General features: G+C 62.5%; 3 protein-coding genes across 7 annotated transcripts; 1 reads left to right on the top strand and 2 right to left on the bottom strand.

Moving 5' to 3' along the window:
- The first annotated feature begins 764 nt into the window (after positions 1-764).
- On the top strand, positions 765-6,632 carry EPS8L3 (EPS8 signaling adaptor L3). The gene is made up of 17 exons (XM_077190448.1): positions 765-858; positions 940-1,004; positions 1,098-1,253; positions 2,234-2,371; positions 2,444-2,520; positions 3,275-3,687; positions 3,769-3,842; positions 3,917-4,016; positions 4,113-4,177; positions 4,744-4,818; positions 4,907-5,055; positions 5,148-5,357; positions 5,436-5,532; positions 5,624-5,737; positions 5,867-5,946; positions 6,046-6,178; positions 6,391-6,632. Exons 1-17 carry the CDS (start codon positions 765-767, stop codon positions 6,406-6,408), a joined length of 2,058 nt encoding a protein of 685 aa, XP_077046563.1. The 3' UTR covers positions 6,409-6,632.
- A 944-nt stretch (positions 6,633-7,576) lies between these two features.
- LOC129130311 (glutathione S-transferase 2) lies at positions 7,577-16,325 on the bottom strand. 4 transcript variants are annotated; one of them, XM_077190603.1, is made up of 14 exons: positions 16,180-16,322; positions 15,927-16,002; positions 15,331-15,395; positions 15,175-15,256; positions 13,806-13,906; positions 13,188-13,283; positions 13,007-13,117; positions 9,586-9,661; positions 9,428-9,492; positions 9,257-9,338; positions 8,287-8,387; positions 8,073-8,168; positions 7,885-7,995; positions 7,577-7,803 (listed from the first exon to the last, which is right to left on the bottom strand). In XM_077190603.1, exons 1-14 carry the CDS (start codon positions 16,213-16,215, stop codon positions 7,708-7,710), a joined length of 1,194 nt encoding a protein of 397 aa, XP_077046718.1. In that variant the 5' UTR covers positions 16,216-16,322; the 3' UTR covers positions 7,577-7,707. The 4 variants fall into 4 exon arrangements, with proteins under 4 accessions (XP_077046718.1, XP_054504666.1, XP_054504664.2 ...); XM_054648691.2 differs by lacking the exons at positions 13,007-13,117; positions 13,188-13,283; positions 13,806-13,906; ... (2 more) ...; positions 15,927-16,002; positions 16,180-16,322 and adding an exon at positions 10,682-10,794; XM_054648689.2 differs by lacking the exons at positions 7,577-7,803; positions 7,885-7,995; positions 8,073-8,168; ... (2 more) ...; positions 9,428-9,492; positions 9,586-9,661 and adding an exon at positions 12,146-12,318 and having other exon boundaries at positions 16,180-16,324.
- Positions 16,326-17,185: 860 nt separating this feature from the next.
- On the bottom strand, positions 17,186-27,133 carry AMPD2 (adenosine monophosphate deaminase 2). Of its 2 annotated transcripts, none has more exons than XM_077190591.1 (18): positions 27,115-27,133; positions 24,184-24,314; positions 23,276-23,406; positions 22,918-22,986; positions 22,236-22,347; positions 21,951-22,137; positions 21,727-21,868; positions 21,550-21,639; positions 21,166-21,295; positions 20,869-21,063; positions 20,586-20,717; positions 20,332-20,495; positions 19,487-19,613; positions 19,231-19,394; positions 18,999-19,119; positions 18,752-18,925; positions 18,429-18,539; positions 17,186-17,527 (listed from the first exon to the last, which is right to left on the bottom strand). In XM_077190591.1, exons 2-18 carry the CDS (start codon positions 24,211-24,213, stop codon positions 17,318-17,320), a joined length of 2,289 nt encoding a protein of 762 aa, XP_077046706.1. In that variant the 5' UTR covers positions 24,214-24,314; positions 27,115-27,133; the 3' UTR covers positions 17,186-17,317. The 2 variants fall into 2 exon arrangements, with proteins under 2 accessions (XP_077046706.1, XP_054504638.1); XM_054648663.2 differs by lacking the exon at positions 27,115-27,133 and adding an exon at positions 25,836-26,159.
- Between the last annotated feature and the right edge of the window lie 336 nt (positions 27,134-27,469).

Consider the following 27,469-nt stretch of genomic DNA (forward strand, 5'->3'; position numbering starts at 1 on the left):
AGGATTTGCCGGGCAGTGACAGCTTTGGGGTGAGTCCGGGCTCGCCCTGCGGCCAAGGGCACAGAGTCCTGCGGGTGACAGGGTGACAGCGTGACAGGGTGACAGGGTGACAGGGTGACAGGGTGACAGGGTGACAGGGTGACAGGGTGACAGGTCCCTGCCTGCCTGCGGGACGTCACCACCGCCCAGCCCCGGGGCGGGGGACCTTGGGGACAGCCTGGACCTCATTCCCCGCTGGATGCCCCGGGGCCAGCACGCCCTGCCGCGGGTGGGGGTGCCAGGGTGATTGCGGAGGTGGTGGCGGTGCCAGGTGCTCGTGTCCCCAGCGTCCCTCCCCCGCTTTAACGAGAGGGCAAAGAGCAGCTGGGTGCGGTGCCGGTGACAAGCCCTGTCCCCTGCCCTGTCACCGTCCGCAGGCACGGCCCGAGCAGCAGAGCCAGCAGCGAGGTGAGCGGGGACACCCCGGGGACAGCGACCCCATCTCGGGACAAGGGGGGGACGGGGGACCGGGATGGAGCGGGGGGACTGGGGAGGGAGGGTCGGGGCGGTCACCTGAGCCAGGGCACCGCCCGGGCTGGGGGCTTGGGGACACATCGGGGGTGACACAAGGACCGTGCCCAGGACCCCACAGCAGGACCGAGACGCTCTGGCTGCTCCCCGGCAGGATGGGAGACCCCGTCGGCCGCTGGAGCAGCAGCCCCTCCCGGTGAGCGCCACCCTGGGCACCCCGAGGGCTGGGCGGGACAGGGGGACAGGGCGCGTCAATGTCCGTCTGTCCGTCCAGGAGCGAGTATGACGACAGGGCCCCGCTCCGACATTCCAACAGCTTCGCCCGCCTCACCGGGAAGGGCATTTACAGTGAGTGAGGGCTGCACCCCAAAAACCCCTTCAGGCCCCCCCCAGCTCGTCCCTGTCCCCTCACCCTGCCTGTTCCCTCAGACCAGCGCAAGGACTACGGGCAGACCCTGCTCAAGCTCCACAACGATTTCCAGCACCACGTTGAGGTAGAAGCCCCCCCAAAGTGCCCCGCGCCCCCCGGTCTTGCCAGGGGCCCGTGTGACACCGTGTGACACCGTGTGACCCCCTGTCCCCCCCAGCACCTGCTGACGGTGCCCCTGGAGCGGGAGCTGCGCAGCGCCGAGGATTCCCTGAGGCGCCTGAGGGAGCTGCAGGAGCAGGGCCGGATCTGGGGCCAGGACGTCATCCTGGAGCTCACGGACCAGGAGCTGGTGCTGAGCGATGTGGAGAGCAAGGTAACCCCCAAACCCCCCCGGACAGGGCATCCTCTGAATGCTGGCACTCCCTGGGCTATGAGAACCCCCAAATCTCTGGCCAGGGTATCCCCTGAATGCTGGCACCCCCAGGCTATGGGGAACCCCAAATCCCAGACGCCCCCTGGGCTATGAGAAGCCCCTGAATCCCGGTATCCCCTAAATCCTGGGACCCCTGACTATGGAAACTCCCAGATCCTAGACTCCTCCTGGCTATGTGATACCTCCTGGCCAGGGCATCCCTTGGATCCTGGCACCCCCTGGCTATGGAACCCCCAAACCCCGGTACCCCCTGGCTATAGAACCCTCCAAACCCCGGTACCCCCTGGATATGGGAACCCCAAATTCCGGCATCCGTGGCCAAGGTATCCCCTGAATCCTGGCACCCCCTAGCTATGGGGAACCCCAAATCCCAGATGCCCCCTGGCTATGGGAAACCCCGGTACCCCCTGGCCAGGGCATCCCCTAAATCCTGGCACCCCCTGGCTACTGAACCCCGAAATCTTGGCACCCCCTGGCTATGGAACCCCCCAAACCCTGGCACTTCCTGGAATTTGGAACCTCCAAATTCTGGTGTCCCCTGGCCAGAGTATCCCCTGAATCCTGGCACCCCCTGGCTACAGAACCCCCAAATCCCGGTATTCCTTGGCTATGGGAACCCCCAAATCTTGGCACCCCCTGCCTATGGGAACCCCCAAATCCCGGCCGCCCCCTGTCCAGGTATCCCCCACCCCCAGCCCACCCCACTGCTCCCCACCCTGGCAGCTCCTACAGCCCGGGCACCCCCAATCTGGGCACCCCCCAGCCTGGCACCCACAGCCCTTCCCCAAACCCTGCTATCCCCCTCCTGTGCCACCCCAGCACCCCCATGAAACCTCACACCCCACAACCCCGACCCCACAATCCCCCCGCACCCCTTTAACCCTTTCCTAGCCACTGATCCCCCGTGTTCCGCCGCGCAGGAGGAGCTGGAGGCGTTCCCGCTGGGAAGCGTGCAGGGATGCTCCGCCGGGCTGGACAACGCCGTGCTGGCCATCAGCGTCCAGGAGAGGAACCCGGCGAGAAGCAGCGTGCTGCTCTTCCAGTGCGAGCGCCTGGGGGTGAGCCCTGAGCGGGGAAAAACGGGGGGCAGCCCCCCGGGACGGGCTCTGACTGCAGCGGCTCCGTGCCAGGCAGAGACGCTGAGGAGCAGCCTGGAGAAGGTGCTGAGGCAGAGGAAGGAGGAGCAGAGCAATCGCTACAGGCACAGGTATGGGGGGTAAGTGGCTCTGCGGCCCCTCCCTGGACACAGCTCGGCCGGGGCCAAAGTCTCGCTCCCCAAAGTTGTGGTGAGTCTGGCGGTGGGGTCTCCTTGTGGTCCCAAAGCCCCCCAGAGTCCCCCCTGCCTGTGGGCAGAGACACGGCCCCACCTGAGGGGTGAGGGGGGGCCCTTTTCCCAGCGCCCCAGCTCCCGGCTCAGCGCCCCCATCCTGCCCCACCCCATGAACACAAACCCCCGACACCATCCATGGGCTCAGCGCCCCCATCCTGCCCCACCCCATGAACACAAACCCCCCCACCCCATAAACACAACCCCCCATCCTGCCCCACCCCATAAACACAAACCCCCCCACCCCATCCAGGGCTCAGCTCCCCCATCCTGCCCCACCCCATAAACACAACCCCCCATCCTGCCCCACCCCATAAACACAACCTCCCCACCCCATCCAGGGCTCAGCCCCCCCATCCTGCCCCACCCCAAAAACACAAACCCCCATCCTGCCCCTGCCCATGAACACAGCCCCCCCATCCTGCCCCACCCCATGAACACAACCCCCCCCATCCTGCCCCACCCCATAAACACAACCCCCCCACCCCATCCATGGGCTCAGCCCCCCCATCCTGCCCCACCCCATCCATGGGCTCAGCCCCCCCATCCTGCCCCACCCATGGGCCCGACCCCCCATCCCATCCACGGGCTCAGTTCCCCTCCCACCCCCTCTTCCTCATCCCCGTGGGCACAGACGCCCCCCCCGGCACCCACGAGCTCGGCGTCCCCTCATCCCCACGGGCACAGAGCGCCCCCCACCCCATTTCCCATCACTGGCCTCCTCCTCCTCCCCCACACCCACAGACCCCAGACCCCACTCCCGGAGCCAGCCCCGCTCCTGCCCCACACACAGACCCCTGTCCCCCATCCCGTACAACCCCCCCGTGCTCAGCTCACCCTCTGTCCCCCCCACCCCGGTACAGCCGCCCCAAGCTGGGGGGGGGCTCAGCTCAGCCTCTGCTCCCCTCCCTCCCCGCTGCCCCCGCAGCCCCCCGGACCTGCCGCCCAGCCCGGCCCCCCCGTACGCGGCCCCGGAGCGCTGGGCAGAGCCCCCCGAGCCCGACCCCCACCCGCCGGCCTGGCGGGGGCCGCTCTCCTCGGATCACCGTGAGTCGGGGCCGGGGCAGGGAGGGAGCGCGCCGTGCCTCAGTTTCCCCAGAGCAGCGGTGACGCTGGGGATGTCCCCAGGTGCGCCGCAGCTCCCGGAGGTGTCCCGGGGCCGAGCCCCCGGCCAGGCCGTGCCCGAGGCGGACCGGGACGTTGTAAGTGCCCACCCGACCGACCCCTCACCCCTGACGGGCTCCCACCCAGCACCCACCGCCCCCCGCACCCACAGGAGGTCCTCAACCACGTCCTGGGAGACCTGGAGCTCTTCGTGGGCCGGCTGAAAACGGCGCTGAGCTCGGCCAGCACGAAGAAGAAGCTGAAGAAGCCAGGTGGGAAGGGAGGGGAGGGTCCCCGGGGGCTGCTCGGGTGCCGGTGTGCCCAGCCCGGTGCCCAGCCCGGTGCCAGCCCCAGCTGTGCCCCTCCAGCGCTGCCCCCAAAGGATGAGTACACGGACTTCTTCCAGAAGGTGAAATACGCCCTCAACCTCTTGGTAGGTGGCGTTGGTAGGGCTGGATGGGGCGGCTGGGGGTGGGGGGATGTGGGGAAGGGGCTAAATGGGAATTGGGGGGGGCTGTGTGGGGAAAGGGGGGCTCTGGGGATGGGGGGGGGGGCTCAGTGGGAATAGGGGGGTGTGGGGATGGGGGATTGCATGAGAATGTGGGGCTCTGTGGGGTGAGGGAGGTGTGGGTGAGCCGAGGGGCGCTGTGGGGTGGAGGGGCCATATGGGGACAAGGGTCTGTGTAGGGATGAGAGGTGGGGGTGGGCTGGGGGACTCTGTAGGGCTGGGGGGGCTGTGTGAGGACAGGGGGGGCTCTGTGTGGCTGGGGGGGGCTGTGTGAGGACAGGGGGGGCTCCATGGGGCTGGGGGGCTGTGTGAGGACAGGGGGGGCTCTGTGGGGGCTGTGTGAGGACAGGGGGGGCCCTGTGGGGCTGGGGAGGCTCTGTGGGGCTGGGGAGGCTCTGTGGGGCTGTGTGAGGACAGGGGGGGCTCCGCGGGGCTGGGGGGCTGTGTGAGGACAGGGGGGCTCCGTGGGCACACCTTCCACCCCCCCATAGGGACGGAGCCACCCCTACGTGCGGGAGCCGGATCCCCCCGAGCTGCTGCGCCTCATCTTCTCAGCTCTGTCCTTCGTGAGTGCCCCCAGAGCGGGTCCCACGCCCCGAAATGCGTGACACGGGTGGGGATCACCCCTCAATCCCCCATCCCGGTGCCCTGCAGGTGCTCGGGCACTGCCCCAGCCCCGGGCTGGCCCCGGCCGTGCAGAGCCCGCTGCTCCTGCCCGAGGCGCTGCAGCTCCTCGAGGAGACCCTGAGCGATGACGATTACGGCGTCTGGAAGAGCCTCGGCACCGCCTGGAACAAATCCAGGTGGGCTCCAGCCCCCGACACCGACAAAGGGCGCTCTGGATTTGAGGGGGGGTCCCAGCGCTCACCGCGGTGCCTCCCCCCCGATGTTGTAGGCCCGAGTACCCCAACAGCGACCGGGTGCCCGCGTACACCCCGGTTTTTTCGGACGGGTGGCTGCCCCCCGTGATGGAGCAGGAGCGCCGGGGGAGCCTCCAGGACACCCCAGCGCCTGCCTCAGTTTCCCCAGTTCAGTCGCGACCTTCCCGGTCCCTGCCCCCCGCACAGGCACCGGGCAGCGCCTGGAGGGACCATCCCGGCCAGGAGTGAGTGTGCCCCTGTCCCTGGCCTGCGGAGGCTCGGGGCAGGATCTGGGCACTGATGCAGCCCCTTCCCACCGCCAGATCCCCGCTCCCTGCCCAGGGGCTGGTCCGAGCCCTGTACGACTTCCAGGCCAGGAACTCGCGGGAGCTGAGCGTCAGGAAGGGGGACACGCTGCAGGTGGGAGCGGGGCGGCACCTCCTTGGGTGGGGGACACAGTCGGGACCCCGCGGTCCTGCCCTCCAGCTGCCCCCCCTTGTCACCTGCCCAGGTCCTGGACCAGCAGAGGAAGTGGTGGCTGGTGCAGGACGAGCGGGGGGACAGGGGACACGTGCCTGGCAACATCCTGGAGCCCCTCCCGGAGCCGGGGCACAGCTCCAGACAGGTGGGGGACCCCTCTCCCATCCCTTCCCCTCTCCCATCCCTTCCCCTCTTAACCCCCCCCCAGCAGGGGGTGGCCGGCGGTACCGCCACGTCCCCTCCCTTTGTCCCCTCCCTGTGTCCCCCGCTGCAGGACAGTCCCCCCACCCTGCACCCCAGCTCCTCCCCGGCAGAGGTGACAGCCTGGCTGATGGACAAGGGCTTCTCGCGGATGTAGGTGGTCCCTTGAGCCCCCCTCCCCCGCCCAGAACCCGCCTGGGTCCATTTGGGGCTGGGGGCGAGCCCGGCTCACCCCTGCGCCCCCCATCCCAGCACGGTGCGGACCCTGGGGGTGCTGCGGGGACACGAACTGCTGCAGATGAGCCCGGCCGAGCTGCGAGGGGTCTGTCCCGAGGAGTGGCGCAGGATCCTCTTCAAGCTGTCCCCGATCAGGACATCCCTGGGGGTGAGCACTCCCACCCCCGTACCCCCGTACCCCCACCCATCTCGGGACCCCCGGCCCGACCTTGGGGGACCTCCCGGCCCAGGGTGTCCCTGTGGCTGTGGGACCCCCGGCCCCTCCTCACTCATGCGTGTGGGACCCCCGGGCTCGGGCTGGCCATGGGGGGAGGGACCCTCATCCCCACGCCCCCTCCCCTCTCATCCCCTTCTCCGCAGATCGGTCCCAGGGACTGAGCCACCGAGGCCACGCCGATGTCCCCATCACGTCCCCGCCCCGGAGGGAGCACCCTGGGAACGGCTGGACCTGGGGGCGAACCCACTCCCAACATCCCGCCTGGCCCCCCAAGGCAGAGAACGGCCCCCCCAAAGGAAGGAGGGGGGCAGGCACCCCCCCCGGCGGGCTCGGGCGCCGCGAAGGGACTTTGCACCCCCAAAATGTAAAGCGACTGATGTGGAAAATAAAAGTGCCAGCAGAGGGGTGTGCAGAGTCTGGGGGGCACCCCGGGGCAGGGAGAGGGACAAGGGGAATAGGGGGATAGGGACCAGGGGAATAGGGGAATAGGGACCAGGGGAATAGGGACAGGGCAGGGAGAGGAACAAGGGGAATAGGGACCAGGGGAATAGGGGAATAGGGACCAGGGGAATAGGGACCAGGGCAGGGAGAGGAACAAGGGGAATAGGGACCAGGGGAATAGGGACCAGGGCAGGGAGAGGAACAAGGGGAATAGGGGAATAGGGACTAGGGGAATAGGGGGATAGGGCCAAGGGGAATAGGGACAGGGCAGGGAGAGGAACAAGGGGAATAGGGACCAGGGGAATAGGGGAATAGGGACAAGGGGAATAGGGGGATAAGGACCAGGGGAATAGGGGGATAGGGACAAGGGGAATAGGGACCAGGGGAATAGGGACCAGGGGAATAGGGGAATAGGGACCAGGGGGATAGGGCCAAGGGCAGGAAGGGGGACCTATCATTTCACCCCCTGCAGCACCCAAGGCACATCCCTGGTCCCCATCTCGGCGAGCCGATGGCAGCGAGGGGCCCCGGGGACAGGGCTGTCCCCAGCCCACCCCGCTCAGCACCCTGGGTGGGTGGCAGGGCACCAACGCTCCCTCCCTCCCCCCCGGCCTTTGTCAGGGCTGCCTCATTAAAGCTCATTAGGAATGTGCTAATGAGGAGCGGGGGCGGGAAGAAGGGAGCCGCGGGGCTCCTTTACCCTGGGAACAGCACCAGGCTGAGCTCCTGCCCCAAACCAACCCAGCCACACTGGGGACTGGGTCCCATGGGGCAGGGACCCCCCTTGGGGCAGGGATCCCCCCTCACCTGACACCCACCAACCCCCTGGCCACAGGTGGGGGGCACTAAGGTGACCCCCAACACCACAAGGCCTGTGGGGGCTCAGGGTGCCACATCTAAAAATGATTTATTGCCTTGGGGGGCGTCATGCCAGTGGTGCTGTCCCCCCCCCAAGGGTGGAGGGTGCTGGAGGGGCTGGGTTAGGACTCCCCCCACCCTCTGAGCCCCGAGCTGAGCTCCTACAAGTTCTTGTTGCCCCACTTGGCCATTTTGTTGTTGATGGGCATCTTCTGGAAACGGCTGGACTTCAAGTAGGCAGCCACCTTCTCCAGAGCCTGGGGACACACACAGAGGGTCAGGGGTGCCCCCACCACGGCAGCCCCACCCAGGGGTGACTTCGGGGTGCCCCTGCTCACCCCAAAGCGCTCCACAAAGTCCTTGAGATTCTTGAAGGGCTCCAGGCACTTGGGCTCAAAGATGCGGTTCTGATCCAGCACGTCGAACATGAGGAAGTCCACGAAGGTCAGCTGGGGACATCGGGGGGACACAGTGAGGACAAACCCCCTCCCCAGCCCCTCAGCCCCCTCAGGAGCCCTGGCAGTACCTTCTCCCCTGCAAACCACTTTCTGTCCCCCAGGAAGTTGGAGAAGAGCTTCAGTTTCCCCGGGAGCTGCTCCAGGTAGCCCGGCTTGAGCTTCTCCTGAGGGAGGAGGGAAGGGGTGAGGATGGGCAGCCCCAGACTGCCACCCTGGGGAGCACCCTCCCAATCTGGGGTCCCCAGTGCTGGCACGGGGTCCCCCAGCCTGCAGGACACTCACAAAGTCAGGGTTGTAGCAGACCATGACAAGGCTCATGCGGAAATCCATGATCTGGTTCTCCAGCATGTCCACACGCAGGATCTCCTCCTCTGTCTCACCACCTGCACAGGGGGGTCAGCACTGGGGGCCCAAACCCTCCCTGACCCCAGCCCCACTCCTGTCTGTGGGTCCCTTTAAGCTCCAACCTGCACCCCAGTCCAGCTCCAGCCCCAAACCAAGCCCAACTGAATCCCAATTCAATTCCAGCCCTACTCCAATCCCAACTCCAACCAAACTCCAATTCCAGCTCCCAACCCAACCCTAAGACTAACCCTACTCCAACCTCAACTCAATTCCAACCCTACTCCAACCCCAACTTCAATCCAACTCCAACCTCACTCCAAGCCCAAACTTAATCCAACTCCAGCCCCACTCCAAACCCAGTTTTAATCCCACTCCAATCCCACTCCAGCCCAACTCCAAACCCACTCCAACCCTAAATTTAATCCAACTCCAGCCCCACTCCAATCCCAAATTTAATCCAAATTCCAAGCCCACTCCAGTCCCACTCCAATCTCAGTTTTAATCCCACTCCAACCCCCACTCCAATCCCACTCCAGCCCTAACTCCAAACCCACTCCAATCCCAAATTTAACCCCAACTCCAATCCCACTCCAAGCCCATTCCAGCCTAACTCCAATCCCACTCCAGCCCCAGCTTTAATCCCACTTCACGCCCACTCCAGCCTAACTCCAAACCCACTCCAGCTCCACTCTAATCCCAAATTTAATCCCACTGCAATCCCAGGTCCAATCCCAGTTTGAATCCCACTCCCATCTCAACTCCAATCCCAACTCTAAACCCACTCCAGCCCTAACTCCAGCCCCACTCCAAGCCCCAATTTAATCCAACTCCAGCCCCACTCCCAGCCCACTCCAACCCCAGCTTTAACCCCACTCCAAGCTCACTCCCATCCCTCTCCCCCACTCACACATGTTGTGCTTGCGGGCGATGTAGCGCAGGATGGCGTTGCTCTGAGTCAGTTTGGTGGGGCCATCGATGAAGTAGGGCAGCTGGAGGGACAGAGGGACATGGGGACAGAGGGACATGGGGACACCAGGACAGCCAGACAGCCCCAGCCCCCCCAGCCCCTGACACCTACGTTGGGGAAGTCCAGCCCCAGCTTCTCCTTCTCATTGATCCATTGGCTCTTATCATAGTTGGGAGCTGCAAGGGAAGGGGGGGTTTGGGGTTGTTGTGTCCCCCTAAAAGCCCCAAAAGAGGCTGAGGGTGGTGTGGGGACCCCCTGAGCCCCCTCACCTTCCCCACAGCTGTAGAGTTTGTCCTCATAGGGTGTCTCGGTGTACTCCAGGAGCAGGCGGATGGCGTGGGCGAGCTGGGGCGGGGGATCAGTGAGACACCCCAAAAACAGCCCCCAAACGTGAGCCTGCAGCTGCCTCACACAGGGGGAAACCGAGGCACAGGGCAGGGCAAACTGCACCCCCTGCCTAGCACCCCCAGTCAGCACCCCCTGCACAGGGGGACCCCCCCCCCCCCCCCCCCCAAAGCAACATCCTCCCACCCCCAAGTGCAGCAGGACCCCACAATTCATCCCAGACCACCCCCAAAAGTTCAAGGAGACCTCCCACAGCTTCCCCAAAACACCTGAGGGTCCCCACAGACCCCGCAAACACCAGAGGGGCTCCCACAGCTCCTCCCAAGGTTAGGAGGGCAGCCCAAGACCCCCCCAAAACACCAGAGGGACCCCCACGGACTCGTCAGAGCCCCCCAAGGCTCGCCCCCAAAGACTAATGAGGGAGCCTCATTAGAGCTCATTAGGAATGTGCTAATGAGGAGTGGGGGTGGAGGAGGGGCCAGAGCCGCCTCCCCCAAAACACCAGAGGGAACCCCACAACTGCCCCAAAGACACAGGAGACCCCCGAAACTCCCCACAAACCCCCAAAAGCCAGGGGAGACCCCCGGAGACCCCCACAAGCCCAAAGGGACCTCCCGCATCCCCCCACAAGATCAGTGGGACCCCCCACAGACCCCTGGCTGCCCCCTAAAGGCTCAGAGGGGTCCCCAGAGCCCCCCCAAGCCAAAAGGGAACCCCAGAGCCCCCCCCAAGCCAAAAGGGAACCCCAGAGCCCCCCCAAGCCCCCACCCGAGTGCAGCGGAACCACCACAGCCCCCACCCCCGAAACCAGCAGGGACCCCACAAACCCCCCCGAACATCCCCGAAATACCAAAGGGACCCCCCGAAACCCCCCAAATAACCGAGGGGAACCCCGAAAACCCCTTAAATCCCCCCAAAAACCGCAGGGGCACCCCCGGAGGCGCCTTTGGGGTGCGCGCAGCCCCTGCCCCGCGCGGGGCTGTCCCGGGGCTGTCCCGGGGCTGTCGGGTCCCCGCTCACCCCGCGGATGTCCCAGTACCCCAACACCGCCATGGCCGCGCGATCGCTGCCCCGCCCCCCCCGTGACACGGACACGCCCACATGGGGGCGGGGCGTTGGGGGCGGGGCTTAACGGGACCGGATTCCACGGGGGTCCCCCTTATCCCAGGGGTCCCTCTTATCCCGGGACTTCCCCTTATCCTGGGGCTTCCCCTTATCGGATCCCTCTTATCCCGGGGGTTCCCCCTTACCCCCCCTTATCCCAGGGCTCCGCGCCCCCCCAAGCTCCCCGGGGTCCCCCTTAGCCGAGGATTCTGTGACTCCCCCCCCTCCGCACGGAACCCTCTTATCCCTGGGGGGGTCCCCCTTATCCCTGGGGGGTCCCCTTATCCCGGGACTTCCCCTTATCCCGGGATTCCCCCTCATCCCGGGGATCCCCCTTTATCCCGAGGCTCCGCGGGGTCCCCCTTAGCAGAGGGTTCTGTGCCTCCCCCCCGCCCGCACGGACCCCCCCTATCCCGAGGGCTCCACAACCCCCAAACCCCGTGGGGTTCCCCCTTATCCCGGGAGTTCTGCGACCCTCCCATCGTCATGGGAACCCCCTTGTCTGCAGGGTTCTGTGAGCGCCCCGAACTCCAGGGGGTCCCCCTTATCCTGGGGGGTCTGAGGCCACCCCAAGTTTTAGGAGGGTCCCCCATAACAGGGGGTTCTGTGACCCTCCCCATGCCCATGGCTTTGTGACCCCCTAAATTCCAGGGGGTCCTCCCTATCCGAGGGGTTCTGTGGCACACCCCATCCATCCCCACGGCACCACTTTATTCTGGGGGCACTGCCACCCCACAAACTCCATGGGGCCGCCTTATTCTGCAGCTTCTTAAATTCCTTTAAATTCCTATAAATTCCTTTAAATTCCTATAAATTCCTTTCAATTCCTTTGCAGCCCCTTTAAATTCCTTTAAATTCCTATAAATTCCTCTGCTGCCCCTTTAAATTCCTTTAGGGTTCCCCCTTTTCCTGGGGGAAATTTGCAACCCCCCAAACTCCATGGGAACCCCCTTGTTCTAGGGCTCTGTAGCCCTTTAAATTCCTTTAAATTCCTTCCAAATCCTTTTAATTCCTCTGCAGTCCCTTTAAATTCCTTCGGGGTCCCCCCTTTTCCTGGGGGAAATTTGCAACCCCCCAAACTCCATGGGAACCCCCTTGTTCTGGGGGCCATGAGTCCCTCTGTGACCCCCCCCCTCAAGCTTCATCGGGGTCCCCCCTCACCTGCAGGGGGGTCTCACTATCCTGGGGGGAATGGGGACCCCACCTTGCTCCCCACAGCCTCCACGGGAGTCCCCCTTATCCCGGGGATGTCCCCAGGAATGGCTCCCCCCATCCCAGACCCAGGAGGGTCCCACACCCCCAGGGGTCACCCCACAAATGCGGGGTCACCCCAGCTCCCACCGCAGCCCCTCGGCAGCTCAGGGCACCCCACACGGCACAGACAAGGGAGGGGGAGCCCCCCGAGGTTTATTGGGGAGCTCTGGGGGTGGTTTGGGGGCGCAGGGCGGGTCAGCCCCTCACTCCTTGGTGTTGCACCACTTGGCCGTGCGCCAGAAAATCGGGGTCTTCATGAAGCGCCCCGAGCGCATGTAGGCAGAGACCTTGTCCAGGGCCTGGGGACACATGGGGACACGTGGGGACAGGGACACACCACGGGGACAGGGGTGGGGACACCGGGGTGTTGGGGACAGGGGTGGGGACACCGGGGTGGCTGGGATGGGCACAGGGACATCAGGGTGCTTGGGACAGGGATGTCTGAGATGGGGAAAGGGACACTGGGGTGTTGGGGACAGGGATGGGGACACTGGGGTGGCTGGGATAGGGACACTGGGGTGGCTGGGATGGGGACAGGGACACTGGAGTGTTTGGGACAGGGATGAAGTGACTGGGATGGCTGAGATGGGGACAGGGACATCGGGGTGTTGGGGACAGGAATGAGAACACCAGGGGGTCAGGGATGGGGACAGAAATGGAACCTGAAGCATCAGGAATTGGGACAGGGACATTGGAGTGTCAGGAATGAGATGGGGACACTGGGGTGTCAGTGATGGGGACACCGGGGCATCAGGGACAGGGATTGGGACACCAGGAGTCAGGACAGGGGTCACAGGGGTGACAGGAATGGGATGGAGACAAACACCGGGGATTTAAGGACGGGGCTTGGGATGGGACAAGGACACAGCACTGAGGTGTTGGGGATGGTGAGGGCACAGCGGGCAGGGGAATGGTGACACCGAGTGTCAGGGACGGAGGTGGGGCCGGGACACCGCGGTGGCCCCGGGCTGTCCCGGCCCCGCTCACCTCGAAGCGCTGCAGGAACTGCGCCAGGTTCCCCTGCAGCTCGGGGCACTCGGGCACGAACATGCGCTGCTGGTCCAGCACATCATAGGCCAGGAAGTCCACGAAGGTGAGCTGGGGGAGGGCCAGGGGCGGTGAGACCCCACAGGGGACCCCCCAAAACCCCCCAGCATCCCCCACCAACCTTCTGCCCTGCAAACCAGGGCCGGGAGCCCAGGAACCGCGACAGCTCCTGCAGCTTCTTGGGCAGCTGCTCCAGGAACGCCGGCTTCAGCTTCTCCTGCAGGGCAGGGGGGCACAGTTTGGGGGCTGCTCCCCCCAGAACCCCGGGGCATCACCCCCAGTGCCAGGGATGTGCCCCAGTGCCAGGGGTGGCTCAGTGTCCCCACAGGGGGGATGTCACTGATTTATTTGATGGAAAATCCTTTTGCCAGGATTTTTTCTCCTGAGAAGCTGAGAGGCCTCAGAAATGAAATGCAAACAATGGTTATCTGCTGCTGTGGGATGCAACAGGTGCATCTGGGGTTGGTCTCATGTGGTTGTTTCTAATTAATGGCCAATCACAGTCAGCTGGCTCAGACTGGTCAGTCACAAGATTTTGTTATCATTATTTTCTTGCCTTCTGATGAAATCCTTTCTCCTTCTTTAGTGTAGTTTTAGTATAGCATTTTCTTTTAATATAACATATATCATAAAATAATAAATCAGCCTTCTGAAACATGGAGCCAAGATTCTCATCTCTTCCCTCAAACACCACCACAGGGTGGATCTGTCCCCCCGTGGCCCCCCCAGGGGCACTCACAAAGTCAGGGCTGTAGCAGAGCCGGACAAAATTCATCCTCAAATCCATGAGCTGGTTTTCCAGCAGGTCCACACGCTGCTTCTCCTCCTCTGTCTCACCACCTGCAGGGTGGGGAGGTGTCAGCCCATGTGAAAAATGCATATTTTATGATTGGCTTTTTGCAAATATTAAAATTAATATTATACGTGTTGTGCTAGAAAGTTATGCTGTATTAATTTTTTAAGTAGCGTGTTAAATATAGTTCAGGTTATAACATAATGTTAAAATAGAAACCATGTATGTGAGATAATTTTTTAAGAAAGGAATGAGGCACTTGTGGAGGGGTTTGACAGCTGGCCTGCAAGCTAAGCTGAGTTTATAGAAGTAACAATTGATGATTTTAAAGTGTATCCATAGCAAGGAAGAAGGCAAGGCCATCAGCATAGAAACAGATTAGAAAAGATACATGAAATTTTTGCAAACTAGACTACGTGCCTAAGTAGATGTGTATAAGTGCCTTATTAAATTTCTGTAAAACTTTTGCTAATTATATTGACGTTAATTGCTCTGCACCAATGAATATAATAAATTATTGTGGTGTAGTTAATGACTTAAGAGTGTGCATTGTTAAGAGTATATAAAATAGAGAACATGCAGAATAAAAACTTTTTTGTTCTTGGACCCTGATCATGTGTGTGTCACATCCAGCCTAACAGTGACAGTACTGGCACTAGACAGCAGCCACAGGACACCTGAATCTGTCAGAGAAAGGGAATTTATTGCTCCATTATCAGGAGAAAGAAACTTCTTCCTGCCTTGCTCAGTCCTGAAGACACCGTCAGGATTAGGAGGAAGAAAGTGACACTGACCAGACAGAATCCTTTGTTTTAATGGAATTTATGTATCATGTATGAGGTGTATGAATATGCAACAGACTGTTGTTTTTAAGGGTTAATCCTCTGTTAACGTGGGTCCTTTTTCACACTTATTTTGCCCAGAAAGAGGTACCTGGACTGCCAATAACTCTTTGTTTTTATTGTCCCATATTGTCCTAATCCAAATTGTCCGAATTATTATTACTCTAATTATATTGTTATTTTTATAATAGCAGTAGTATAATATTATATATATAATATTATATATTATATACTAGTATATACTATACTATTATATACTAATATAATATAATATAATATAATATAATATAATATAATATTATATTATATTATATTATATTATATTATATTATATTATATTATATTATATTAATTATATTATATTTATTATATTTTTATTATCATTACACTTTTAAACTTTTAAAAAACAAGCGATTGGCGTTTTTCACAGCCCACCCCCTACAAACCCCAGTGATAGGGACGCCCCCACTCACACATGTTGTGCTTGCGGGCGATGTAGCGCAGGATGGCGTTGCTCTGGGTCAGTTTGGTGGTGCCATCGATGAGGTACGGGAGCTGCGGGTGCCGGGGGTGGGGGTCAGCCCGGGAGACCCCCCCTAAACCCCCCATACACCCCCCCCATCACCTACGTTGGGGAAGTCGAGCCCCAGCTTCTCCTTTTCGTTGGTCCAGTCGCTCGGGTCATAGTCAGGGGCTGGAGGGGCAGAGAGATTGGGGGGGGGGCTCCCCCAGACCCTCTGCCCCCCTCATGGCACCCACAGCACTGGGGGGGTGCGGGCACTGAGGGTGTCCCCGTCCCCCCCTCAGACCCTCTGCCCCACAGCACTGGGGGGTGCGGGCACTGGGGGCATTGGGGGTGTCCGTCCCCCCCCAGACCTTCTGCCGCCCTCGTGGCACTCACAGCACTGGGGGGTGCGGGCATTGGGGTGTCCCCCCCCCGCCCCAGACCCTCTGCCCCACAGCACTGGGGGTGTTCCCCAGTGTCCCCCCCCCGCCCCGGGACAGCCTCTGACCCGTCCCGGGACAGACATGGGAGACCGCTGGCCCTGAGAGGGGTCAAGGTCCTTTCACAGGGGGACAAAGGTGACAGCCCCGAGCTGGCGGGAGGGGGTGGCGGGACACGCTGCCAAGGGGGGGCGTCCCCCCCCTTCTGACAGAGCGGGATCGAGGGGGTTGGGGGCGGAGGCGGGGGGGATTCGTGGTCACACCCCCGTGCCCCCCTCACCTGGGCCGGGGCGGTACTGGCGCTCCTGGTACGGGGTCTCGGTGTACTCCAGCAGCAGGCGGATGGCGTGGGCCAGCTGGGGGGCACAGCACCCGCTTTTGGCACCCCACAGCCCCCCGGACCTCTCCCCCACACCCCGGGACCCCCAGCACCCCCACATCGCTCTGGGACCCCCAACACTCCCCCGGCGGTGCCCACCCCCGTGCCCACCCCCGTCCCCAGTGTGTCACTGTCACCCCTCGGTGCCACTCACCCCACGGATGTCCCAGTAGCCCAGTGTGACCACCATGGTGACACGCGCCCGACGCTCTGCGAGAGCACGGACCGGGACGGACTGGGACGGACGGGCACAGGACCCTCCCCTGTCCCCTCCCCGTGGCGTCAGCGCTGCAGGCTCAGTGCCCGGGCCTCCCGCCAGCGCTGCCGCTGCCACCGCCGCTCGGAATCCGCCCCCTGACCCTCCCACATCACCCTGGGCACCCCCAAACCCAAGGCATGAAGGCACACACAACCCCCTTCTGTGCCTCAGTTTCCCTCTGGGGCTGCGCTTCCTCCTTCCCCTCAATTCAACTCCAGTGTTTTACTTAAATATTTTTATTTTTCATGCTCGGTTAGGTTTTTTTTTTTTCTCAAAACTTTGTTGTTTTTCTAGTCGCCATCGGGTTTTCCCAGGAATGCCGGCTCCAGATGCAGATGAGCAGCACTGGGATGGGAGACTGCAGGGATAGAGGGGGCAATGCCCCACAGAGATGGGAGAAGCCTGGTCCAGCCCGATCTGGGCCACAAACAAACATCTCCTGGGAGTGTTGGGGACAGGGACACATTGTCACCTGCTCCCCCTTCCCTTCATCCCTGAGGTGGTGAGGATGAAGCATTCCCCATGCCACCCCTTGCCTTCCTCCCTGTGGTGATGAGGATGGAGCATCCCCCGCCAGGCACCATCCCCCTGTGCTCTGGGCCACTGTGTCCTCACTGACAGCAGAGACCTCAGCTCTGGGTTCCTTTGGTTGTCCCCACGGGCTGGAAGAGCAGGCTGAGAGGGCACCAGGGTTAAAGGGCATCAGGAGCCAGCTGGGGCTGGGCTGGCACTCCCACGCTGTCACCACAGCGGCACCCAGGACCCCGACTTGTCACTGGGAGGTAAATCCAGGACCCCCTGGCTGTGCCCTCCCCTGTGTCACCTCCTCGTGCCAGCAGGGCCCAAGCCAGCAAGGAGACGCCAGTTAAAAACAACAGAAAAAGACAAAAAAAACCACCCATAAAACAACCAAACCAAGATGAAACTGAGAGGACTCAACAAACGCCGCGCCCTGCAGCAGCACCGGGACAGCAGCAGGAGCGGGCGGGGGGACGGCGGCAGAGCCCTGGGGGGCTCGGGGGGATCTGGGGGGTCAGTGGGTGCCCAGGGAGATGGTGAGCACGTCCTCCTCCTGGATGGGCTCCAGCTCGGCGCTCTGCACCGCCTGTGTGATGAGGGTCAGCTCCTGGCACAGCGTCTCGAAGCGGTAGCTGACGCGGATGTCGGGCACGTTGGTGCGGCGGATGTCGTTCCCCTCCGGACCCTCCTTCAGGTAGTTGGGACCCAGCCAGTAACTCTTCACCTGAGGAGGGGGGACACAGCCCCGGGGCTGCCCCAGTGCTCCCAGTGCTCCCAGTGCACAGGGAGGGGGAACGGGAATGGGGGAATTGGGGCAAATGGGAATGGGGAATTGGGGGTGGGAATGGGGGAACTGGGAGTGAATAGGAATTGGGAACAAGGGAATGGGCAACTGGGGGTGAATGGGAATTGGGAATGGGGGAACTGGGAGTGGGAACTGGGCAACTGGGGGTGAATGGGAATTGGGAATGGGGAATTGGGAGTGGGAATGGGAATTGGGAATAGGGGAATGGACAACTGGGTGTGAATGGGAATTGGCAATGGGGGAATGGGCAACTGAGTGTGAATGGAAATTGGGAATGGGGGAATTGGGAGTGGGAATTGGCAACTGGGGGTGAATGGGAATTGGGAATGGGGGAACTGGGAGTGGGAATGGGCAACTGGGGGTGAATGGGAATTGGGAATGGGGGAATGGGCAACTGGGTGTGAATGGGAATTGGCAATGGGAGAACTGGGAAGGAATGGGAGTTGGGAATGGGGGAACTGGGAAAGAATGGGAGTTGGGAATGGGGGAACTGGAAGTGGGAATGGGAATTGGGAATGGGGGAACTGAGAGTGGGAATTGGGAATTGGGAATGGGCAACTGGGGGTGAATGGGAATTGGGAATGGGGGAGCTGGGAGTGGGAATGGGCAACTGGGGGTGAGTAGGAATTGGAAATGGGGGAACTAGGAGTGGGAATGGGCAAATGTGGGCATTGGGGATGGGAATGTTGGAATGGAGGCAAACGGGAATTGGGAAGGGGGTTGGGCAAATGAATGGAGGAATTGGGGAATGGAGAAATGGGGCTAATGGGAATCAGGAATAGGCAAACTGCAGAATTGGGAGTGAGGGAATGGGACTCACCTTGTGGGAGAAGCCGCTCATGAGGACGCTGTTGCGGGCCAGCTCACACATGTCGCAGGAGCTGAGCTTCCACACCTGGGTGGCGATGCTGTACTCCTCCATCAGCGGCTCCTGGGGACAGACAACCCTCAGCTCCCGCCACACAGACCCCTCAGGCAGGACCTCCTCCCATCCCCTCTACACCATCAGCACCCCCCAGAATCCATCAGTGCTGCCACTGGCCCCACCTCACCACCAACCCCACCCCACTACCAGCCTCATCCCATCACCCAGCCCGTGCCCACCCCACAGCCCCTCACTGGCTGGTCCCCCCAAATGCTCACCTTGGTGAAGTGGAACTGGAGGGGATCATCAGTGGAGAGGGAGACCATGAGCCCTCGTGAGAGGTACTCGGGCAGGGGGTTGCGGTGGTAGCTCAGGAAGAGGCTGTTGTTGCTCAGCGGGGACATGGCAATGCCAATCTGTGCCAGGTAGTACAGGTACTGCAGCACAGGGGCCTGTGGGGCACAGCAGGGTAAGGGGGGGTCCCACCACACCTCCAGCCCCCCCAGACACCCCGTCCCCACTCACCTTGCGCAGCAACAACCCATGGGAGATGTTCTCTGACACCATGAACCCCGACACGAGGTGGTGGATGGGACCAGCCTCACCACAGTGTGGGCGCAGGACGAAGGTGTGGAAGCCCCTCTTCCTGCAAGGGGTGTTTGACTGTCAGCATCACCCTGTGACCTCCCCAGAACCTCCTGAGGGGCGCAGGTTCCTGGCCAGGAATGGGGGATTTGGGGATGTCCCATGTCCTCACCGCCGGAGGTGGTTGAGCACTGTCATGTTGGCATACATGTAGTACAGGTAGTAGGAGTAGGGTGGGTTGTCCTCCTCCACCCAGTTGCCTGGCAAAGGGCTATCCAGGTTGAAGATGTGATGCTCTGGTTTGGATTCATCATCCACACTGTCAAAGCCATCCACCTGCAGGACAGACAGCCCCAGGGTGGGATGCCACCCCTCGCTCCAGCTGGGTTTGGGCCGGGGTGTCCCCAGGAACAGGATGCAGCACTCACATGCTCCAGGAAGAGGTGCAGCTCTGGGTGCTGGGCTGGGTGGATCGTGGCCTCGTAGAGCGGCAGGAAGATATTCTCCAGCATCTCCTGGAAGTTGGCCAGCTGCTTCTTGGTCCGGTAGATGTCACTGCAGGGAATGGACCCCACTCAGAGCCGGCTTTCCCGCTCCCCACCCCACCCCAGCCAGCAGTGGGTGTTGTGGTGTGATGTAATAGCCTCAGTCATCCCTGTTCTTTCCCCAGGTGTGCCAATGCCCTCTCCCTTCCCCTCCCTTGCCCCTGCTGAGTGCTGTCTGTCAATCTTGGCATTCCAGCAAGGGCGTCAAGTGATTGGCGAAGTTCAAAAGCTGCCTCTCAGCCCTGGGGACATTTGTCAGGTGTCATTTGTCCCCTGAGACTTCCCCCCCCTTACCTGGTTGGTGGGATCCCTGCCCCTTCCCTCCCCCTCTCCCTGGGGTTAAAAGACACAGCAACCACGGGGTTTGGTTCGGTGGTTCTGGTGGAGCTGGTGCTAGATCCAGAGGCCTGTGGGCCAGAATAAAGCTCTGGATCCAAGCCCTCCATCAGAACCGACTCCTTTTCCTTCACCTGGCCTTGAAGCCTCTCCACCAGAGGTAAACCTGAGCTCCTGCATGCCTGGACTTGTCCCCAGTGCCCAGCTGCAGCATCCAGCCAGCCAAAGGTGTGTCTGAGGTGAAACCACCACAGCTCCCACCCATGGTCAAGCAGCAAGGGCCAGACGAGCCCAGGCACATTCCATCCGGCTATATTGGTATTTAATTCTGATAGTGGGGTGGCCTGCATCCCCCCAACCCAAGTGAGGGTTCCTGTGCCCCCTTCACTCACAAGAGCCGGGGCACCTGCACGAGCCAGCGCACGTTGTTGGAGTGCACGCGGTGGCTGACGGCCCAGCGGGCCAGCTTGTCCCACTCATCCCGCGAGCGCCCGTAGATGGACAGACGCAGCTCCGCGTTCTGGTACTTGCTCTCCTCCAGGTCTGCCATCACCTCCTGATGGGAAGGGACAAGCGACAACTGTCACTGCTTGGCCACCAGAAGGGGACATGAGTTATACCACCACGAGGAGGGGAGGTGGCCCACCTTGATGATGTGGGCAAAGTACTTCCCCGAGACGCGGTTGTCTGTCTTGATGAAGATCTCGCGCAGGATGGACTCCCCGATGGGGTTGTACTTGGCGTTGAACTTGTCAAAGCGGTGGAAGGTGTTCCGGTCCTGAACGTGGGACAGGTGTGACCTGAGAGTCCTCATCACCCACCTCAGCCCCCACCAACCCCCTGTGCCCTGGGAAAACCTCCTGGTGAAGATCCCACACCCCAGCCAAGGATGGGGTTCACTCATCCCCAGGTTTGGGAGCCTCCCATACCGCATGGACATCCAGTGTGTCCACGCTCAGGTCGTAGGCTGTGAGGTTCATCGTCTCAAACACCTCCTTGAGCGTCTGCTCCTTCCCCTTCTCCACATGGACAATTTCATCCAGGTGCTTCTTCATCGCCCGCTTGATGAAGCGCAAGAGATGCTTCTGGTTCATGCAGGACGAGGCATGGATGTGGGTGTCCACCTGCACCAGGGAGGTGATGCTCAGCCCTGGGACCCTCCAAGAGCTCCCCAGTCAAGCTAGGAAGCCTCCAGGACCCAGCACTAGCTCAGGATCCCCAGGTACCTTGCGGATGTTGTAGAAGTCACGGTGAGGCACCTTCTTCTGGGCCGCCAACTCCTTCATCTCATTGAGCAGCACATGCATCTGGAATTTGTTGCTCAGGTACTGCAGCCGGCGGTAGCAGAAGGATTTGCTGCCCAAAACAGGGAAGAGGAGCTCAGTTTGGGGGTGAGGAAGCAGAACATCCAGCCCCAAAAGGCTGGTGCCCCAAAAGATATGGGAACACACACTCTTGGACATAGGTGAGGGTGGACAGGACATGGGAGCTGCACCAGCACCGTGTGCCAGAGTCACTGCCTTGTCCCTGGGGCTCTCCCTGGGTCCTGTCACACCCCCATCATGGGATCCCCTCCAGGTGGGACCCTCCCATGGGACCCTTCCCCTTACATGGGCCCATTGATGATCAAAGCCATGAGGAAATTCATGTCGGCGATGAACTCCTGCAGGTCGGGGTACGGCAGGTCCAGCTCCGTGCTCCTGGCAGGGGACACATGTGGGAGTCACACAGCCCCCCCAAAAACTCCTCACCCCAATGAGTAGGACCCTCCCCCTCACAAAACTCACTTGTCAGTGATGTCCTGCTTGGTGTAGACGTGCACAACACCATCCACCATCTTCAGCCCGAAGCCCAGGTCTGCTGGCATGTTCTGGGGATCCCACATCTCATAGGGGTGCTGCTCAGCAAACGGGGGGTGCACGGGGGCATCTGCAGTCAGGAGACACCCAACATCACCCCAAAAGCTCCTCAGCACCTGAGCTCAGCACTGAGACCCTCCCACAGTGCTCACCAGCAGCCACGGGCGTCTCGGGCACCTCCTCGTAGCCTCGGGTCTCCAGGGGCTTCTCGGAGAGCTCCTGCAGGTACCGGGCTGTGGTCTTGCAGAAGCTCTGCAGGGACAGCCCCATGTACTTCTCCCTCACAAACAGCGCCTTCACCACGCTCTTGGCTGCATCCAGCAGGTCGGTGAAGGGCACCTGGAGAGGGGACACCAAACAAAAAACCACCCCCCAAGCTGGGGTTGGCAGCCTGGAGACCCTTTCCTGGTTTGCAGGGGGGTCAGGGGGAGGCTCACCCCACACTTCTCCTCCCCAGAGATGGTGACCCGCTGGAATTCTCGCTCCAGCAGCGCCTCCCGCTCCTTGGGGACATGGTCCACCAGGCTGTCATTCTGCTCCTTGAAGAGCCTGTGGGGACAGACGTGGCCAGTGGGACAGTGACGGGTCTGCCCCATTCCCATGTACGCCAAGAGCAGCATGAGCCCCACCCCAGGGACTGTGTCCAGCCCTGGGGTGGCAGGATGGTGACGCTGTCCCCAGGGATGCCACCACGAGGTTGTAGCAGCTGCGCCGCCCGTGTCCTTTTTGGTGGTGGCATTGTCCCCCTTCCCAAAACACATCCCTCAGCCCTGATGAGCACAATGAAAAGTGGGGGGGGGGGGGGAGGAGGAAGGGCACAAAGAACAAAAAAAACTCACGACAGAGACAGCTCCCAAGCGGAGACAGGAGGGAGGGGGACACACAGCGTCAGACCCCCCATCCAGGGGAAGACAGGGCCAGGACAGGGGTCCTGTGCCAGCAGCAGAGCTGGGACCCCCAGCTCACCCCAACCCCCCTCCCCAGGTGCATTCAGTGTCAGTAAGAGTGGCTGGAGGGACCTCTTGGCTCCATGCTTGGGTGTGCTGGGTCAGAGCGGGGCCAGGCGGGTCCCCGATCCCCCCCGTGGCCCCGGCCGGTGACACCGAGCCGGACACTCACTGTAAGTCCGCAGCACTGTCAATTTTCAGGAAGTCCTGTTTGGCTCTGAGCAAAATGTCGGGCTCAAGTCTGGGGACAAGGAGGCGGCGGTGGAGGGGGGGGACAGCCGGGGGGACGAGGGGGAGAGAAATGGGGGGGCCGGGGAGAGAAAACACCCCGTTAATGCCAAAACAACAGAAACCAGACAGAAACCAGCCAAAAACTCACTGCAAAGGGGACACCAAGTGCGACACCCACGGGAGAGGGCACACAGAGCTGGCACAGAGACAGCCTCTTGGGGCGGGGAGGTGGCCTGGCCCCGTGCAGGGCTCCCTTCCAGTGATTTGGGGTGCACACAGGGGGAACCCCCCAGGCTTACTTGACGTCCTGGCTGATCTGGCGCTCCAGGCGCTGGCGCCGCTCCTCCAGCTGCTCGATGGGGCTCTCCTCAGGGAACTCATAGGGAGCCGTGCGCATCTCGTTCTCAGCCAGCGAGCGGCAAAACAGCTCCTGCAGAGCAGCCTTGCCATGAGCTGAGCCCAGAGCAGCACTGAGCTGTGCCCAGAGCAGCCCTGCTGTGAGCTGAGCCCAGAGCAGCCCTGCTGTGAGCTGAGCCCAGAGCAGCCTTGAGCTGAGCCCAGAGCAGCACTGAGCTGAGCCCAGAGCAGCACTGAGCTGTGCCCAGAGCCCAGAGCAGCACTGAGCTGTGCCCAGAGCAGCCCTGAACTGAGTCCAGAGCAGCCCTGCTGTGAGCTGAGCCCAGAGCAGCCCTGAGCTGTGCCCAGAGCAGCCCTGCTGTGAGCTGAGCCCAGAGCAGCACTGAGCTGTGCCCAGAGCAGCCCTGCCATGAGCTGAGCCCAGAGCAGCCCTGCCATGAGCCCAGAGCAGCCCTGAACTGAGCCCAGAGCAGCCCTGCCATGAGCCCAGAGCAGCCCTGAACTGAACCCAGAGCATCCCTGAGCTGTGTCCAGAGCAGCCCTGAACTGAGCCCAGAGCATCCCTGAACTGAGTCCAGAGCAGCCCTGCCATGAGCCAAGAGCAGCCTTGAGCTGAGCCCAGAGCAGCCCTGCCATGAGCTGAGTGCAGCCTCAGCCCTGCCATGAACCACAGCCCCTGGGTTGGCAGAGAAAGGCTCATGGATTCATTCCCACACTCAGAGCTGAAGAAGTGGGAAGGGAGGAGGGTTTGGGGAGGATAGGAGTGGAGGAAGGATGGAGGGGAGACCCCCCACTCCCCCAACATAGGGTCACCCCCCCAGACGTGGCAAACTGGGTGCCCCAGACCCACCTCAGCGATCTCCTTGTATTTGCCATCCATGGACGTGCGCAGATCCACCGGGAAATGCTTCAGGCTGTGGGGGGTCCCGGGCAGGGACCAGGCTGACTGCAGGGGTCGGGCCCCTGGCCCCCCCCGCAGCTCTGCAGGGAGTGGAACAATGTCAGCCGGGGGGGTCTGGACCCCCACCTGGGCAGGAAGGGGTTAATCAGCCCCCCCTCCCCACCGTGGAACTGGGATGCTCTTCCCAATGGGGATGATGGGGAAACTGAGGCAGCTGAAGGGGAAGAGGACCCCCTCCCCTCGAATCCCCCCGGGGCACTGGGAGGGCTGCTGGCCCCACTGGGGGCTGTCAGAAGCCAACAGAGAATGAGGGGCTCAGGGCTGGGCTGCAGGACCCCCATGGCATGGGGGGCACAGCACTGGGGTCCCTGCCAGTGCCACCTCCCTGCTCCCCATCCCATCCTTCCCATCACAGGGGGCACATCCCTACACTGGGGACAAGGGAGGTGACATTGTCCCCCCTCCAAACCCACCCCATTGCCCCACAGCCCCCTGCTCCCACCAGCACTGGGACATTGGGGCTGGGGGATGCCCAGTGCCACCCCAGTGCCAACACCCCCCCCCTGCAACCCCAACCCACCACACACCAGCCTGGGGGGCACTGGGAATCGGGTCCTACTGGTTAAATTGGGTCCACCAGTAAGAGCCCCTCCACCCAGCACAGCCTGGGGGAAGATCCAGGTCCCCTGACCCCCAAACAGGAGCCTCCACCCCATTTGCTCCCTGCATCACCCCAATGGGAATGGGGGCTGTGTCACCCAGGGCAGGGATGGCACTGGTGTCATCAGATGTGCTGGTGGTGCCTCTCCTGGGGCACCCAGGGTGCCCTGTGCCCCCAGGACATATCCTATGCTGCCCACGTGTGACAGGTGGCAGCCCTGGTGGCACTCCAAGATCCCCCTCAACACGGGTGCCAGACAGATGACAACCCCCAGGTGCCACCTCGCCCACTCGTGCCACCATCCAGAACACCCTGTGCCACCCACCCAGGACAAATGTGGGTCACCAGAGCCAGGAGCAGCCCCGGTGATGCCCCTAGACCCCCCCCCAGAATTACCAGCCAGGTGACAACCCCGTAGTGCCACCTCACCCCGGTGATGTCACCACGCTCACCCTGTGTCACCACCACCATTTGCCATCCACCCAGAACACACGTGTGCCACCCACGTGTGGGAACAGCCCCAGTGGCACCCTGAGACCCTCTCTCAACAGTGCCAACCACAAAGTGCCACCTTGCCCACCCAATGCCACCACTGCCCCTCACCCAGTGCCCCCCGAGATCGCCCCCGCGGAGCCCCCCCAAACCGGGTCCGCCTCCCCTCCTTCCTCCTCCTCCTCCTCCTCTTCCTCCGCTCTCACTGCGCCACCGAGGCGCTGCGCTGGCGGGAGGGGACACGCAGGGCCCCCCCCGCCGCTGCCACCCCTCCCGGTGCCGGGACACGCTGGTGGCTCCCCCGTCCCCAAAATAAACCCTCAGAGCAGCACGGCGGCATTGCCCCCCCAAACTGATCCCCCTACTCGCAGCATCGCCCCCCCCCCCCGGGCCGTGACCTGGCTGTCCCCTGGGCTGTCCCCTCGGGGTATCTGGGGGGGGGTCTCACCTGCGGGGCTGGGGGTCTGCAGGCTACCCCGCTTCTTGAAGGAGCACTTGGCCGGGGGGGCAGAGGACATGGCGGCTCCAGGGGGGCCGGGGAGGAGCGGAGGGGCTGATGCTGGCGGTGATGATGGTGATGATGGTGATGATGGTGATGGGGGCGGGGGGTGAATGACGGGGGGCGCCCGGGGGACTCTTACGGCGGCGGGGCCGCAGCGGCCGCTCCCTCCCCTGGTTGATGATTGATGCAGGAACCCGGGAATGGACCAAAGTCCCCGGCGGGGCCCGGCCGGAAACCGGGACGAGGAAGAGGATGGGGCGGGCGGAGGATGTGGCGAGGAGGAGGAGGAGGAGGAGGAAGGAGGTGGCTGCGGCGCTGGAGGGTTGGGGGGGGAGCAAGACACGGGATGGGGCTGTGACAGCCCTGGGCCAGCCGTGCCCCCCCCCCCGGACAAACGTGACACCCCCAGAGGAGCGCCCTGTACCCGTGTGGGGTCAGCCGTGACCCCCAGACAGCCGGGACACCCCCGGGGCAGACGTGTGCTCCCCGGGACAGCCCCCGCAGGCCGCTCTGTGGCTCTGTGGGACCCCCGGGACAGCCCAAGCCCCTCCTCGGGGACAGTCGTTACCCCCCGGTTCAGCCCTAACGTCCCCCCCGAGCGGGCATCGCAGCCCCGCGAGAGATGGGATTGGACCCCCCCAAAGTGACAGCGGTGCTTCCAAAATAGGGTTAATAGAGTTAACCCCCCCCACCCCCCGATGTGGACATTATGGCCCCCCAATATGGGCACAGCCCACCCCCGAACAGGCATTGCTCCCCAAAAACACGGGGTGTCCTTCTTCCCCATCCAGAGCCCGGCCCCATCCCGCTGGGAATCCCTGTGCCCCCCCCAGCGGGCACCGTCACCCCCGGGATGGGCATCCCCCTCCCCAGGGCTGGCACTGCACCCCCAGCACCCCCCGTTAAACACTGTACCCCCAAAGGTACCTCCGAAATCAGCCAGTGCCCCCCAAATGGGGCAATGATGATCCCCCCCTCAGATATGGCACCGCACCCCAAAAGAAGGACTCGCACTCCTGCAGCACTCCCCGGCTCACCCCTGCTGGGGGTGCCCTGAGCCCCCCAGGAATGTCCCCAAGGAGCCCCTGCCCCCCAATGCACCCCCCAGCCAAAGCTGGGGCCGCCCCAGAGGCAGAGCCCGGCCGCGGGGGTGTCACTGTGCCGGGGGTGTCACCTGTGCCGGGGGTGTCCCCTGTGCCGGGGGTGTCGCTCCGCGTGTCCCTACCTGGGCCGGGGCTCCCGGTGCCGGGGTGGCTCTGGGTGCCTGTCGGGCTGTGTCCCCTCCGAGCGCCCCGAATGTCCCCTAAGCTGCCACCGGCGCGGGGGGGTATTTTTAGCCGCTGCTCGAGCGGAGGGAATGTCACCCACCCCCCCTCTGTGCCCCCCACCCCTTGTCGAGGGGGTGAAGGGACAGCGAGGTGACACCACCCACCAGGGCCAGCGCTGCGCCGGGCTGGGAGGGCACAACTGCCACGGGGGACAGTGGGGACCCCCAGCCTGACTCATGTCCCCTGCCCAGCACTGTCCGCACACCGCGGGGAGGGGGGGCGGTGTCTGGTATTTTAATTGGACCCCCCTCA

Source organism: Agelaius phoeniceus, chromosome 25, assembly GCF_051311805.1.
Source record: "Agelaius phoeniceus isolate bAgePho1 chromosome 25, bAgePho1.hap1, whole genome shotgun sequence".
NCBI classification, from domain to species: Eukaryota; Metazoa; Chordata; class Aves; order Passeriformes; family Icteridae; genus Agelaius; species Agelaius phoeniceus.